Genomic DNA, 17,148 nt, shown 5'->3' on the forward strand with positions numbered 1-17,148 from the left:
ATTTTGTCTCCTTTTCAGGTAACACTTTTTCAGTTCTAAGCACCTCTTTCGGTGTACTTGGTTCCTTTTCCAGTGTTTTCGGAGATTCATGCAATTTGCTAACGGCCTTGACTGAGGTAGGTTCTTTTGCCTCCTTTTCAGGTGTTTCTTCTCGCTCTGATTCTTTCTTAGGCCTAGGAACCTCCTTTGGTAGACTTGGTTCCTTGCCCAATGGTTCTTCAGCAAGAGGCAGTTTTTCTTTTTCAGTGATTGGACTAGGTGATTTTGTCTCCTTTTCCGGTGACACTTTTTCAAAACTAAGTACGTCTGTCGGTGGACTTGGTTCCTTTTCCAATGCTTTTTCGGTTTCATGCAATTCGCCAACGTCCTTGACTGGGGTAGGTTCTTTTGCCTCCTTTTCAGGTTTCGCTTCGCGCTCTGATTCTTTCTCAGGACTAAGAACCTCCTTAGGTGGACTTGGTTCCTTGCCCAAAGGTTCTTCAGCATCAGACAGATTTTCTTTTTCCGTGATTGGACAAGGTGATTTTGTCTCCTTTCCCGGTGACTCTTTTTCAGTTCTTAGTACCTCTTTCGGTGGACTTGGTTCCATTTCCAATGGTTCTTCAGCAAGAGGCAGTTTTTCTTTTTCAGTGATTGGACTAGGTGATTTTGTCTCCTTTTCCGGTGACCCTTTTTCAGAACTAAGTACCTCTTTCGGTGGACTTGGTTCCTTTTCCAAAGGTATTTCAGCTTCACGCAATTTGCCAACGTCTTTGACTGAGGTAGGTTCTTTTGCCTCCTTTTCAGGTGTTACTTCTTGCTCTGATTCTTTCTTAGGCCTAGGAACCTCCTTTGGTGGACTTGGTTGCTTGCCCAATGGTTCTTCAGCAACAGACAGATTTTCTTTTTCCGTGATTGGACTAGGTGATTTTGTCTCCTTTTCCGGTGACCCTTTTTCAGAACTTAGTACCTCTTTCGGTGGACTTGGTTCCTTTTCCAAAGGTTTTTTAGCTTCATGCAATTTGCCAATGTCCTTGACTGGGGTAGGTGCTTTTGTCTCCTTTTCAGGTATAGCTTTTTTCTCTGATTCTTTCTCAGGACTAAGAACATCTTTTGGTGGACTTTGTTCCTTACCCAAAGTTTTATCAGCAACATGCAGTTTTTCCTTTTCCGTAAAAGGACTTAGTGATTGTGTCTTCATTTCCGGTGACACTTTTTCAAAACTAACTACCTCTTTCGGTGGACTTGGTTCCTTTTCCAAAGGTTTTTTAGCTTCATGCAATTTGCCAACGTCCTTGACTGGGGTAGGTGCTTTTGCCTCCTTTGGACTTGGTTCCTTGCCCAATGGTTCTTCAGCAAGAGACAGTTTTTCTTTTTCAGTGATTGGACTAGGTGATTTTGTCTCCTTTTCCGGGGACACTTTTTCAGAACTAAGTGCCTCTTTGGGTGGACTTGGTTCCTTTTCCAACGGTTTTTCAGCTTCATGCAATTTGCTAACGTCCTTGTCTGGGGAAGGTGCTTTTGCCTCCTTTTCAGGTGTCGTTTCTATCTCTAATTCTTTCTTAGGCCTAGGAACCTCTTTTGGTGGACTTTGTTCCTTTTCCACTGGTTCTTCAGCAAGAGGCAGTTTTTCTTTTTCAGTGATTGGACTAGGTGATTTTGTCTCCTTTTCCGGTGACCCTTTTTCAGAACAAAGTACCTCTTTCGGTGGACTTGGTTCCTTTTCCAATGGTTTTTCAGCTTCATGCAATTTACCAACGTCCTTGACTGGGGTAGGTTCTTTTGCCTCAGTATCAGGTGTCGCTTCTTTCTCTAATTCTTTCTCAGGACTGAGAACCTCTTTTGGTGGACTTGGTTCCTTGCCCAATGTTTTCTGAGCTAAATCCAATTTGTCAACGTCCTTGACTGGGGTAGGTGGTTTTTTCTCCTTGTCAGGTGTAGCTTCTTTCTCTGATTCTTTCTCAGGACTAAAAACCTCTTTTGGTGAAATTGGTTCCTTGCCCAATGGTTCTTTAGCAACAGGCAGTTTTTCTTTATCCGTGATAAGAATAGGTGATTTTGTGTCTTTCTCAGGTGACACTTTGTCAGAACTAAGTTCCTCTTTTGGCGACCTTGGTTGCATGCCCAATGGTTCTTCAGCAACAGGCAGTTTTTCTTTTTCCGTAATTGGACTAGGTGATTTTGGCTCCTTTTCAGGTGACGATTTTTCATAACTTAGTACCTCTTTCGGTGGACTGGGTTCCTTTTCCAATGGTTGTTCAGCTTCAAGCAATTTGCCACCGTCCTTGACTGGGGTAGTTGCTTTTGCTTCCTTTTCAGGTGTCGCTTCTTTCTCTGATTCTTTCTCAGGGCTGAGAACCTCTTTTGATGGACTTGGTTCCTTGCCCAATGTTTTCTGAGCTAAATGCAATTTGTCAACGTCCTTGACTGGGGTAGGTGCTTTTTCCTCCTTGTCAGGTGTCGCGTCTTTTTCTGATTCTTCCTCAGAACTAAGAACCTCTTTTGGTGGACTTGGTTCCTTTCCCAATGGTTCTTCCGCAACAGAAAGTTTTTCTTTTTCCGTGATAAGAATAGGTGATTTCGTGTCCTTCTCAGGTGACACTTTGTCAGAACTAAGTACCTCTTTTGGTGGACTTGGTTCCTTGCCCGATGTTTTCTGAGCTAAATGCAATTTGTCAACGTCCTTGACTGGGGTAGGTGCTTTTGCTTCCTTTTCAGGTGTTGCTTCTTTCTCTGATTCTTTCTCAGGACTAAGAACTTCCTTTAGTGAACTTGTTTCCTGACGCAATGGTTCTGCGGCAAAAGGCAGTTTTTCTTTTTCCGTGATAAGAATAGGTGATTTAATGTCTTTCTCAGGTGACACTTTGTCAGAACTAAGTCCCTCTTTTAGCGACCTTGGTTCCTTGCCCAATGGTTCTTCAGCAACAGGCAGTTTTTCTTTTTCCGTAATTGGACTAGGTGATTTTGGCTCCTTTTCAGGTGACGATTTTTCATAACTTAGTACCTCTTTCGGTGGACTGGGTTCCTTTTCCAATGGTTGTTCAGCTTCAAGCAATTTGCCACCGTCCTTGACTGGGGTAGTTGCTTTTGCTTCCTTTTCAGGTGTCGCTTCTTTCTCTGATTCTTTCTCAGGGCTGAGAACCTCTTTTGATGGACTTGGTTCCTTGCCCAATGTTTTCTGTGCTAAACGCAATTTGTCAACGTCCTTGACTGGGGTAGGTGCTTTTTCCTCCTTGTCAGGTGTCGCGTCTTTTTCTGATTCTTCCTCAGAACTAAGAACCTCTTTTGGTGGACTTGGTTCCTTTCCCAATGGTTCTTCCGCAACAGAAAGTTTTTCTTTTTCCGTGATAAGAATAGGTGATTTCGTGTCCTTCTCAGGTGACACTTTGTCAGAACTAAGTACCTCTTTTGGTGGACTTGGTTCCTTGCCCAATGTTTTCTGAGCTAAATGCAATTTGTCAACGTCCTTGACTGGGGTAGGTGCTTTTTCCACCTTGTCAGGTGTCGCTTCTTTCTTTGATTCTTTTTCAGGACTAAGAACCTCTTTTGGTGAAATTGGTTCCTTGCCCAATAGTTCTTTAGCAACAGGCAGTTTTTCTTTATCCGTAATTAGACTAGGTGATATTGTCTCCTTTTCAGGTGACAATTTTTCATAACTTAGTACCTCGTTCGGTGGACTGGGTTCCTTTTCTAATGGTTTTTCAGCTTTAAGCAGTTTGCCACCGTCCTTGACTGGGGTAGGTGCTTTTTTCTCCTTGTCAGGTGTTGCTTCTTTCTCTGATTCTTTCTCAGGACTAAGAACTTCCTTTGGTGAACTTGGTTCCTTACCCAATGGTTCTGTGGCAACAGGCAGTTTTTCCTTTTTCGTGATAAGAATAGGTGATTTCGTCTCCTTCTCAGGTGACACTTTGTCAGAACTAAGTACCTCTTTTGGTGGACTTGGTTCCTTGCCCAATGGTTCTTCAGCAACAGGCAGTTTTTCTTTTTCCGTAATTGGACTAGGTGATTTTGGCTCCTTTTCAGGTGACGATTTTTCATAACTTTGTACCTCTTTCGGTGAAATGGGTTCCATTTCCAAAAGTTTTGCAGCTTCAAGCAATTTGCCACCGTCCTTGACTGGGGTAGGTGCTTTTGCTTCCTTTTCAGGTGACGCTTCTTTTTCTGATTCTTCCTCAGAACTAAGAACCTCTTTAAGTGGACTTGGTTCCTTGTCCAACGGTTTTGCGGCAACAGGCAGGTTTTCTTTTTCCGGAATTGGACTAGGTGATTTTGTCTCCTTTTCAGGTGACAATTTTTCATAACTTAGTACCTCTTTCGGTGGACTGGGTTCCTTTTCCAATGGTTGTTCAGCTTCAAGCAATTTGCCACCGTCCTGGACTGGGGTAGGTGCTTTTTTCTCCTTGTCAGGTGTTGCTTCCTTCTCTGATTCTTTCTCAGGACTAAGAACTTCCTTTGGTGAACTTGGTTCCTTACCCAATCGTTCTGCGGCAACAGACAGTTTTTCTTTTTCCGTGATAAGAATAGGTGATTTCGTGTCCTTCTTAGGTGACACTTTGTCAGAATTAAGTACCTCTTTTGGTGGACTTGGTTCCTTGCCCAATGGTTCTTCAGCAACAGGCAGTTTTTCTTTTTCCGTAATTGGACTAGGTGATTTTGGCTCCTTTTCAGGTGACGATTTTTCATAACTTAGTACCTCTTTCGGTGGAATGGGTTCCATTTCCAAAAGTTTTGCAGCTTCAAGCAATTTGCCACCGTCCTTGTCTGGGGTAGGTGCTTTTGCTTCCTTTTCAGGTGACGCTTCTTTTTCTGATTCTTCCTCAGAACTAAGAACCTCTTTTAGTGGACTTGGTTCCTTGTCCAACGGTTTTGCGGCAACAGGCAGGTTTTCTTTTTCCGTAATTGGACTAGGTGATTTTGTCTCCTTTTCAGGTGACAATTTTTTATAACTTAGTACCTCTTTCGGTGGACTGGGTTCCTTTTCCAATGGTTGTTCAGCTTCAAGCAATTTGCCACCGTCCTTGACTGGGGTAGGTGCTTTTGCTTCCTTTTCAGGTGTCGCTTCTTTCTCTGATTCTTTCTCAGGGCTGAGAACCTCTTTTGATGGACTTGGTTCCTTTCCCAATGGTTCTTCCGCAACAGAAAGTTTTTCTTTTTCCGTTATAAGAATAGGTGATTTCGTTTCCTTCTCAGATGACCCTTTTTCAGAACTAAGTACCTCTTTCGGTGGACTTGGTTCCTTTTCTAATGTTTTTTCATCTTTAAGCAATTTGCCAACGTCCTTGACTGGGGTAGGTTCCTTTGCCTCCTTTTCAGTTGTCGCTTCTCGCTCTGATTCTTTCTTAGGACTAAGAACCTGCTTTGGTGGACTTGGTTCCTTACCCAATGGTTCTGCGGCAACAGGCAGTTTTTCTTTTTCCGTTATAAGAATAGGTGATTTCGTTTCCTTCTCAGGTGACCCTTTTTCAGAACTAAGTACCTCTTTTGGTGGACTTGGTTCCTTGCCCAATGGTTCTTCAGCAACAGGCAGGTTTTCTTTTTCCGGAATTGGACTAGGTGATATTGTCTTCTGTTCTGGTAACACTTTTTCAGAACTAAGTACCTCTGTTGGTGGACTTGGTTCCTTTTCCAATATTTTTTCATCTTTAAGCAATTTGCCAACGTCCTTGACTGGGGTAGGTTCTTTTGCCTCCTTTTCAGGTGTCGCTTCTCGCTCTGATTCTTTCTTAGGACTAAGAACTTCCTTTGTTGGACTTGGTTCCTTACCCAATGGTTCTGCGGCAACAGGCAGTTTTTCTTTTTCCGTGATAAGAATAGGTGATTTCGTGTCATCCTCAGGTGACACTTTTTCAGAAATAAGTTCTTTTTTTGGTGGACTTGGTTCCTTTTCCAATGGTTTTTCATCTTCATGCAATTTGTCATCGTCCTTGACTGGGGTAGGTGCTTTTGCGTTCTTTTCAGGTGTCGCTTCTTTTTCTGATTCTTCCTCAGAACTAAGAACCTCTTTTAGTGGACTTGGTTCCTTGCCCAATGGTTCTTCCGCAAAAGACAGTTTTTCTTTTTCCGTGATAGGACTAGGTGATTTTGTTTCGTTTTCCGGTGACACTTTTTCAGAACTAAGTGCCTCTTTCGGTGGACTTGGTTCCTTTTTCAATGTTTTTTCATCTTTAAGCAATTTGCTAATGTCCTTGTCTGAGGAAGGTGCTTTTGGTTCCTTTTCAGATGTCGCTTCTTTCTCTGATTCTTTCTCAGGACTGAGAACCTCTTTTGGTGGACTTGGTTCCCGGCCCAATGTTTTCTGAGCTAAATGAAATTTGTCAACGTCCTTGATTGGGGTAGGTGCTTTTGCCTCCTTTTCAGGTGTCGCTTCACGCTTTGATTCTTGCTTAGGACTAAGAACCTCCTTTGGTGGACTTGGTTCCTTGTCCAATGGTTCTGCGGCAACAGGCAGTTTTTCTTTATCCGTGATAAGAATAGGTGATTTCGTCTCCTTTTCAGGTGACACTTTCTCAGAACTAACTTCTTCTTTCGGTGGACTTGGTTCCTTTTCCAATGGTTTTTCATCTTCATGCAATTGGTCAACGTCCTTGACTGGGGTAGTTGCTTTTACCTCCTTTTCAGGTGTTGTTTCTTTCTCTGATTCTTTCTCAGGACTAATAACGTCTTTTGGTGGACTTGGTTCCTTTCCCAATTGTTCTTCCGCAAAAGACAGTTTTTCTATTTCTGTGATTGGACTAGGTGATATTGTCTTCTTTTCTGGTGACACTTTTTCAGAACTAAGTATTTCTTTCGGTGGACTTGGTTCCTTTTCCAATGTTTTCTGAGATTCATGCAATTGGTCAACATCCTTGACTGGGGTAGGTGCTTTTGCCTCCTTTTCAGGTTTCGCTTCACGCTCTGATTCTTTCTTTGGACTAAGAACCTCCTTTGGTGGACTTGGTTCCTTGTCCAATGTTTCTGCGACAACAGGCAGTTTTTCTTTATCCGTGATAAGAATAGGTGATTTCGTCTCCTTTTCAGGTGACACTTTCTCAGAACTAACTTCTTCTTTCGGTGGACTTGGTTCCTTTTCCAATGGTTTTTCATCTTCATGCAATTGGTCAACGTCCTTGACTGGGGTAGTTGCTTTTACCTCCTTTTCAGGTGTTGTTTCTTTCTCTGATTCTTTCTCAGGACTAATAACGTCTTTTGGTGGACTTGGTTCCTTTCCCAATTGTTCTTCCGCAAAAGACAGTTTTTCTATTTCTGTGATTGGACTAGGTGATATTGCCTTCTTTTCTGGTGACACTTTTTCAGAACTAAGTATTTCTTTCGGTGGACTTGGTTCCTTTTCCAATGTTTTCTGAGATTCATGCAATTGGTCAACATCCTTGACTGGGGTAGGTGCTTTTGCCTCCTTTTCAGGTGTCGCTTCTTTCTTTGATTCTTTCTTAGGACTAGGAACCTCCTTTGGTGGACTTGGTTCCTTGCCCAATGGTTCTGCGGCAACAGGCAGTTTTTCTTTTTCCGTGATAAGAATAGGTGATTTCGTGTCCTTTTCAGGTGACACTTTTTCAGAACTTAGTTCCTCTTTCGATGGACTTGGTTCCTTGCCCAATGGTTCTTTAGCAACAGGCAGTTTTTCTTTTTCCGTAATTAGACTAGGTGGTTTTGTCTCCTTTTCAGTTGACGAGTTGTCATAACTTAGTACCTCTTTCGGTGTACTGGGTTCCTTTTCCAATGGTTTTTCAGCTTTAAGCAATTCGCCATCGTCCTTGACTGTGGTAGGTGCTTTTGCCTCCTTTTCAGGTGTCGCTTCCCACTCTGATTCTTTCTCAGGACCAAGAACCTCTTTTGGTGGACTGTGTTCCTTGCCCAATGATCCTACATCAATAAGCAGTTTTTCTGTGTCAGTGATTTGACTAGGGGATTTTGTCTCCTTTTCAGGTGACACTTTTTCAGAACTAAGTACCTCTTTCGGTGGACTTGGTTCCTTTTCCAATGGTTTTTCATCTTTATGCAATTTGTCAACGTCCTTGACTGGGGTGGGTGATTTTTCCTCCTTCTCAGGTGTTGCTTCTTTCTCTGATTCTTTCTCAGGACTAATAACGTCTTTTGGTGGACTTGGTTCTTTGCCCAAAGTTTTATCAGCAACATGCAGTTTTTCTTTTTTCGTAATAGGACTAGGTGATTTTGTGTCCTTTTCAGGTGACACTTTTTCAGAAATAAGTTCCTCTTTTGGTGGACTTGGTTCCTTTTCCAATGGTTTTTCATCTTCATGCAATTTGTCATCGTCCTTGACTGGGGTAGGTGCTATTACGTCCTTTTCAGGTGTTGCTTCTTTCTCTGATTCCTTCTCAGGACAAAGAACCTCTTTCGGTGGACTTGGTTCCTTGCCCAATTGTCCTTCATCAACAGGTAGTTTTTCTTTTTCCGTAAGTGGACTAGGTGATTTTCTCTCCTTTTCAGGTGACACTTTTTCAGAACTTGGTACCTCTTTCGGTGGACTTAATTCCTTTTCCAATAGTTTTTCAGCTTCATGCAATTTGCCAACGTCCTTGACTGGGATAGGTGCTTTTGCCTCCTTTTCAGGTGTCGCTTCTCGCTCTGATTCTTTCTTAGGACTAGGAAACTCCTTTGGTGGACTTGGTTCCTTGCCCAATGGTTCTGCGGCAACAGGCAGTTTTTCTTTTTCCGTGATAAGAATAGGTGATTTCGTGTCCTTCTTAGGTGACACTTTGTCAGAACTAAGTACCTCTTTTGGTGGACTTGGTTCCTTGCCAAATGGTTCTTCAGCAACAGGCAGTTTTTCTTTTTCCGTAATTGGACTAGGTGATTTTGGCTCCTTTTCAGGTGACGATTTTTCATAACTTAGTACCTCTTTCGGTGGAATGGGTTCCATTTCCAAAAGTTTTGCAGCTTCAAGCAATTTGCCACCGTCCTTGTCTGGGGTAGGTGCTTTTGCTTCCTTTTCAGGTGACGCTTCTTTTTCTGATTCTTCCTCAGAACTAAGAACCTCTTTTAGTGGACTTGGTTCCTTGTCCAACGGTTTTGCGGCAACAGGCAGGTTTTCTTTTTCCGTAATTGGACTAGGTGATTTTGTCTCCTTTTCCGGTGACACTTTTTCAGAACTAAGTGCCTCTTTTGGTGGCCTTGGCTCCTTTTCCAATGGTTTTTCAGCTTCATGCAATTTGCCATCGTCCTTGACTGTGGTAGGTGCTTTTGCCTCCTTTTCAGGTGTCGCTTGCCGCTCTGATTCTTTCTTAGGACCAAGAACCTCTTTTGGTGGACTGTGTTCCTTGCCCAATGATCCTACATCAATAAGCAGTTTTTCTGTGTCAGTGATTTGACTAGGGGATTTTGTCTCCGTTTCAGGTGACACTTTTTCAGAACTAAGTACCTCTTTCGGTGGACTTGGTTCCTTTTCCAATGGTTTTTCATCTTTATGCAATTTGTCAACGTCCTTGACTGGGGTGGGTGATTTTTCCTCCTTCTCAGGTGTTGCTTCTTTCTCTGATTCTTTCTCAGGACTAATAAGGTCTTTTGGTGGACTTGGTTCCTTGCCCAAAGTTTTATCAGCAACATGCAGTTTTTCTTTTTCCGTAATAGGACTAGGTGATTTTGTGTCCTTTTCAGGTGACACTTTTTCAGAAATAAGTTCCTCTTTTGGTGGACTTGGTTCCTTTTCCATTGATTTTTCATCTTCATGCAATTTGTCATCGTCCTTGACTGGGGTAGGTGCTATTACGTCCTTTTCAGGTGTTGCTTCTTTCTCTGATTCTTTCTCAGGACAAAGAACCTCTTTCGGTGGACTTGGTTCCTTGCCCAATTGTCCTTCATCAACAGGCAGTTTTTCTTTTTCCGTAATTGGACTAGGTGATTTTCTCTCCTTTTCAGGTGACACGTTTTCAGAACTTGGTACCTCTTTTGGTGGACTTAATTCCTTTTCCAATAGTTTTTCAGCTTCATGCAATTTGCCAACGTCCTTGACTGGGGTAGGTGCTTTTGCTTCTTTTTCAGGTGTCGCTTCTTTCTCTGATTCTTTCTTAGTACTAAGAACCTCTTCTGGTGGACTTGGTTCCTTTTCCCGTGGTTTATCAGTTACTGGCATTTTACCATCGTCCTTGACTGGGGTAGATGCTTTAGCCTCTTTTTCAGGAGTTGCTTTTTTGTCTGATTCTTTTTTAGGACTAAGTGGTTCTTTCAGTGGACTCCTTTCCTTGCCCAATGGTTTTTCAGCAACGGGCAGGTTTTCTTGTTTCGTGATTGGACTAGTTGATTTTGCCTCCTCTTCAAGTGACACTTTTTTTTGTGTTGCTTTTTCAGGACTTAGTGCTTGTTTCATTGGACTGGGTTGTTTTTCCCATGGTTTATCAACAAAAGTCATTTTGTCATCGTCCTTGACTGGAGTAGTGGCTTTTGTCTCCTTTTCAGGTGTCACTTCTTTTTCTGATTCTTTCGGAGCACTAAGAACTTCTTTTGGTGGACTTGGTTGTTTTTCCAGTAGTTTATCAGCGACAGGTATTTTATGATCGTCTTCGATTGAACTAGATGGTTTAGCCTCCTTTTCAGGTGACACCCTTTTCCCTGACATTTTCTCAGGACTAAGTGCCTCTTTCATCGGACTTTCTTTGTTAAGTGATATTTCATTTTTAATAAGTTGTTTGTTCAGTAACGCTTTAGCTACGCTTTCGTCTTCTTCCGGAAAGCTTGATAATTGAGTCATTTCGTTTATTTGTTTTTGAACTGAATATATATCTGGTAACTGAGCTGGCAATACAGACGCATCTGTAATCGACTTTTGTGATAAAACAAATATCTTGACAACCTTTTCATTAGTTAATTCCTTGCTTGATGTATTGTAATCATGAATGCAAACTTTCGTTGTTTTGATATTTTCTTTTACATTATTTTCAAAGATTAAGTCTGTTTCTATTTCGAGAGTTGTTTTCATTATTTTTTTCAAACTTTTAGATTTTCTTAAGATAGTTTTAGTAGTTTTAGTATTCGTTTTTTGGATCACTACTTCGCCTTTGATATAAAGAGATTGTTCTTCATGATGTTCTTCACTTGTTGTATCTTCTTCTATATTGAATTCTTTGGTCTTATTCGATTCAATATCTTCTACTTCTCTTAAAGTCGTATTACCATCAATTTTTAATGAAGACTTTCCACCAGATCGGGTATCAGTTATTGTTATTATAGTGACGGATTTGATCTTTTGAATAACGCCATTATTATTTGCATATTTTGTTGTTATTATTCTAGTGACTGTTGTTCGCAAGATAATTTCGTCATCTATTTTTATATTTTCTCTTTTTATATTGACATTTTCTTTTGGGTCACCGGAGATAGTATACTTTATTAGCTCTTCTTCAATATCTTTTTGAGATGAAACTAGTGCAATCATATAATGTTCGTATAATTGTACTTTTGATAAAATAGCATCATCATATTCTTTTGTTACCGGGGTATGATCTTCATAGGTTGATTCTGGGAGTTGGATATCTAATGTTGTAGGAGATGCTTTTTCTTCTAAGTTATCATTTTGTTCAAAAGTTTTTTCAGTCTTTTTGGTAAGATATTCTTTAGCTTTGCTAATTTTTTCATCAAATTTATTCATGAAACTACTTATCATAGATTTGCTTTCCTTTTTCTTTTCTTCAGGCTTTAAATCTTTAACTTTATCACCATCAACCTTTGAAAGTTTTTCGCCATCTTTTGAAATTTTAGTCATATCTTTTTCTGAACTTACTTGCTTATCATCAAGTTTGCCAGAATCGATATGCGACTTTATTTTTAATGTATTATCAAATGAAATAGGTTTTGGATAATCCTTTATATCTTGAATGATATCAGGATTTGCTAATACATCCAAATTCTTTATAGATGTAGTTATTTCTAAACTAGTATCTGTTATTTCGCCTTGTTTATCAAGCATTACATGTTTTTCGACTTCAGTGGCAGGTTCTTTCTCAAGAGCTTTACTGAGGTCGGTTTCGTGTTGCTGTTTTAAAATAGAGGTTTCAATGGTGATATCTTCCTTTAACTTTTGAACAACTTCTTTTTTGTCATCTTTTAGTAAAATTGCTGAAACAGATGTTTCAACTGTCTTTTCTTCTTTTTTCTTAAGATCTGCAATTTTTTCTTCAAGCTTTTCCAAAGTTTTTGCGGAATCCAACGTAACACTCAATTTTATCTCTGATTTGCTATCATCAAGACCGTAATTGGTTTGAACATGTTTTTGTGCATTAGCACCAAATCCATTTACTTGAGTTGAACTTTTAGTTGTAGTTTCTAAAGCTTTATCCTTTTCTTTGTCTTCTTTGGTATAACGTTTGACTCTTTTACTTTCACATAAAACTGTTTTATCAGATAAATCACTTATATCTTCTGATGTGAGAGATCTTACAGGAGATATTTCTTTCCCTATTCTTTGGTCTTCTTCTAAGTAATCAGGAGCAGGAAGTTCATCTTTTATTTTTTCTTCTTTAACTTTTTCTGCAGTTTTAGTGAATTTAATGTCTTTTATTGGTTGTTTCTCTCCTGTTATGTCGGTTTCACTTAACAATATTTTTTCGACTGCTTTATCAGCTATATTGAATGAGCTAAATATTTCAGGAGATTTTCGAAGCATTGGGGACTTTTCCGCTATAAGTTCGTCTAAGCTTTTGTCAGATTTTAACACTTCAGCAACATCAGCTACAATTTTTTCAACATCTTTTGGGCTTAAAAGAGGTTTTTCTGAGATGTCTAATTTACTTGCTTCTTCTATTTCTTTTTCAACGTCTTCTGGTATTGATGGAATTTTCACCGGCATTGAAGCAATCTCTTCTGTGAGTGCTAAATCATCTTTAATCGGTGAATGAACGGTGGTTATATGAGTTTCTCTTAATTTTTCTGTATATTGACCATAATTAAAGGCAGAAGAATCATATTCCTTAACGGGTTCTAATTCTTGTCCAGACAATATTGTCATTTTTATTTGTTCATGATACATTGGAGACTCGGGCGCTGAGCCAGGCGTTACAGTGACAAGCTCAGCATGTGATGGACGCTGAGCTGTTTGAACAATTATGTCATCTTGAATAGTTTTTAATGGCACCGATGATTCTTTATCAAAAAGTGGCAAATCATTCGGTACTTTTATTCCATGCTGAAACCCAATATCATGTTTTCCTTTATAATCCTCTTCCCCGGGGGTTTTTTTCTCATCATAGATTCGGTAGTCAACTTCTTCGTGTAAGGGTAAATCAGCAACTTCATCTGGAGTTTTAACGATTTCTCGTATGGGCGTTGGTTGCGGTTCTTTTTTAGGACTTTTTTCAATGGAAACCGGTCTGTGGAAACCAATGAGCGCTTGTTGATGCATGATTTCTTTTGTATCTTCTTTTATATGTTTTTCTTCGACTTGATAATCTTCTTTGATATCATCTAGAGGAATGCGTTCATCTTCAGGAAGCGTTGGTGCTGTAGTTGCACCTGACTCAATAGTTGTTGATATTTTTTCATCTGGATGTGATTCTTGAACTATATTCTCAAGAGAACTTTTCGGTTTGGCAAAGCCACTTTTGGTTTCAGATGTTTTCTTTTCACTGCTGATATCTTGTTTTTCTTCCACGCTTATTGATTGATCTTTCGATTCTGATCCTTTAGCTTCTTTTTCAATAAATATTTCAGTCTTTGTTATCTCTTTTACACCATCCTTATGTTCTTCAGTTTTTATCTTTTCGGATTCTTCTTTATCTTTCATATGTTTATGTAATTCACCTTCAACTTCAATTACACCTTCTTTATCAGCTAAGGATTCCTCAGTATATTGGTCAACTTCTTCTTTTTCTATTATGAGATATTCTTCTTCGAAATCTCCATCAGCAATTGTTTCTGTTTTAGCATCATCTATTAAACATGTTATTTTTTCTATATCCGATCTCCCAACAAATTCATTTTTTTCTTCTGCTTCACTGTCTCTGTTAAACACAGCCTCAATTTCCCTTACAATTTCTTGTTCTTCTCTTTCATCCAATTCTTGTTGCTTGATATCATCTAAAGATTTGGAAGTATCCTCATCTGATTTTTTAGCTTCTTTCAATATGTCTTCATAATTAACCCTCTGCAGACCTTTTAACTTAGATGTGTCAGCTTTCATTGTTTTCATTGTCTTCGATGGACTTTTTAATGCTTTCATTCCCTTGATAGGTGAAGCTATTGGCCTGGGCCTACGAGAAATGGGTTCTCGCTTTATTTTTGGTTCTTTTTTGTCTTGGGTTTTTTGAGTCAAATCTCGCTTAGGTGAGCCTTGTTTATATTTAGATTCAACCACTCGTCGATTATTCGCTTCTTTCGTGCTTTTAGCTGGTGTACTACTTGGACTAACTTTTCTAGTTTTAACCCTAACTTTATCTTTTACGGGTAGTGGCGTAGGCACTGCTTTCATGTCTACTATTTTTTTCGGTGTAGTAGGAGGTGATTTCTTGTCATCAAGAGTCCCTTTTCTATCAATAGTAGCTGTTGTTATTTTTTTATCACTTGATTTCATTGCTGTTCGAGCGCTCAATTTGCTTTTTATCATTGTTGTCGACGTATCAGTTTTCGTTTTTTCATGTTTTTTCCTCAGTTCAGTTTTTGGTTTATCAATTTCAGGCTTTTTTAATTCGGAAGATTTTAAAATATTATCTTTTACATCATCAGTCTTATCAGTACGTTTACTTTTCTTATCAGTTACTTTTTTCTTCAAATCTTTCTTTTTAGGTAAACCATCTAACACCGTGCTCTCGTACTGAGCAAACTTATCATCTAATTTGGTATCTACTCTAGCATTAATAGCTTCATGTAATACTGACTCAATTTTTTTATCGTATCCATCTACAAGTTCGCTTAATAATTTATTGTCAATAATATTTTTAGAATCGGTTTCGTCTTTAATTACTTTAGACGTTATGGGTTCTGTATCAATAGCCTTTTCATCTTTCCTTTCAGAAATAATACTTCTTTCTTTAGGGACTTTTGTTAGTGGTTGTTTTGACGGTTTTACGGATGTTGTTACGGTGGTCGTTGTAGTTGCCGGAGCTGTGGGTAACATCTGCCTTCCTGTGTAACTGGGATGTTGAAGGAATTCCAAATGTCTTAACTTTTCTAGTCCTTCAAATATTTTGTGCTGAGGCGTCGATCCTGGGAACATTATTCTAGTAATAGTGTCGTCGGGGTTCGCTGGCCTCCATACTAAAAGCGCACATATCGACACTAAATTTGGAATAGGAAAATTAAATTGTCCCGATATACTGGCTCCTTCGAATAATTTTTGTTCACTATTATGCCATCGCTTGAGGAATTCACGAACATATTTTGAATCTTTGGACGGATTGAGGACGTACATGTCCAATGTCCCTGAAAAAGAAAATTCACAATTGTGACAATGGAAGAAAAATGGTCCTAATAGTACATTTATGTCCAGCCTATTAAAAAAGTCTCACTACTAACTAACTTACTACTAACACAGGCCTCAGGCACAGATGCTGTTATACAGGTTTTTGGGCTAGTTAGTGCATTAAGGGCCTCTCTCTATAGTTCTCTCTCTCTCTATAGTTCCGGCCGACCAAGTACGGAGACAAGCCCAGAGGAAGAAGAAGAAGAAGAAGGGCCTCTCTCTCAGGTCGTTCCTTCATCACTGAAGTTCGTGGGCTCGGTGAAATCTTAACTTCGCGTTGGTAAACTGTCTACATGGGCTTCTGTTGGAGGCCATTTTGGCGATTTGTGAAGTTGAAGTTGAAGTCTTTACTTATGACAATCCTTTGAAGATCTTAAAAACACCGACACACGCATAATTAATAAAGTGACAGGAGTCAAATGATTTTAATTTTGCGTGTGATGTTAAGGTTGTATCTGAATTCTTTCAGTAGAAACTTATGGCAGTGGTTGACTCAAAAACTATTAGGTTTTCGGTTTCATAGATAAATCTCAGAGACAGTAAAATAATGTACCGCTAAAGTCTGTGAAGTATATTTACACGTTGTTTATAATCTGAAGAATGAAATTTAGTATAGGTACAGGGGGTTTCGGGGGCCATAAATCGATCTAGCTGGGTTTTTTTTTTTCAGAAAACGTCGTTTTGACCTAGTTTATTAGAATACGAAGGTAAAAGTTTAATCATTCTTTTTTTCCCTTTTTTTGCTCCGTAATTTTTTTTTGATTTACCAAAAATCAAAGCTACATTAGGCTATTCCAGTACTTATTTATTTATTAAAGCATAATGCTTTACTATATGTATAAAAATCCTTACCATGATATACTATAATTTGACAAAATTTGCGAAAAGCAAGCAGTAATAATTTTTTCAATAAAAGTCAACATCTGATGACACTTCGGAAACGTGCGTAGAGAGTAAATTGCCGAAGTTCTGTTTGGTGTAGAAGATTGACAAAATTATGACAGGTTATAACAAAATAAGCTTTCATATTAGATTAGATCCGCAAAGTAACGCCTGCTTCTATCCAGTATTCTTACCATGTCCAACTTTATGGTATAGGTTTATGGGATCAGGGCTCCTGTAGCAGAGCTGCGGCTTGAGGTTCAGATGCCGGAGGTCGGTCATCATGTCGGAGCCGGTCTGCAGTAGGGACACCAGCAGGGGGTCTGAGTCTTTGTCACCGTCCGGGCTGGCCAGTGCGCGTCGCTCCTGAAAGTCACAATGGAAATAGGTGAGAAAGGAGATTTACCAAAACCACACTTAGCGGTCGCCGCTCTCGTGACTTTTTGTCACCGAGACTTACTGTCGCAAAGTGGATTGCTATGAGGATATATTGATGTGCGCCCACTGTGAAACGTAAGGATGGACTTCAGTAATGCATTTATTTATTACAAGTGTTCTATATTCGGGCACTGTTTTCTTTTACAAATATTTGCTTCAACGGCGAACAAAAACATCGTAACCTGGATACTTGAAAGTTCTCCATAATGTTGCCAAAGGTGTTTTGAATCCACCAATCCGCACTGGGTCACAAATATCACTTGCCCCGCCGTCGAAGCAAGTGATATTTTAATTACTTAAAACACATAGAACCCACTGTATCGTACAAACTGTTGAGATTGCAGTTCAGGGCAACTATGTAAAGGCATGGCTACAAGTAAAAAAAAAAAACTTTAAAATCTGATCCTCCTCTGGTGTTGCAGATGTTTATGGGTGGCGGTGATCAC

The 17,148-nt window shown here is 39.6% G+C and overlaps 1 protein-coding gene across 1 annotated transcript in view; it reads right to left on the reverse strand.

Annotated features, from left to right (window-relative positions):
- LOC120632854 (microtubule-associated protein futsch-like) overlaps positions 1-17,148 on the reverse strand; it is a 181,623-nt gene that overhangs the window by 19,195 nt on the left and 145,280 nt on the right. The window contains exons 7-8 of the mRNA XM_039902891.1: positions 16,459-16,630; positions 44-15,342 (exon numbers count right to left, since the gene is read on the reverse strand). Coding sequence (XP_039758825.1) covers positions 44-15,342; positions 16,459-16,630 — 15,471 coding nt within the window. The remainder of the gene's footprint in view (positions 1-43; positions 15,343-16,458; positions 16,631-17,148) is intronic.

Source organism: Pararge aegeria, chromosome 20 (assembly GCF_905163445.1).
Source record: "Pararge aegeria chromosome 20, ilParAegt1.1, whole genome shotgun sequence".
Taxonomy (NCBI): Eukaryota; Metazoa; Arthropoda; class Insecta; order Lepidoptera; family Nymphalidae; genus Pararge; species Pararge aegeria.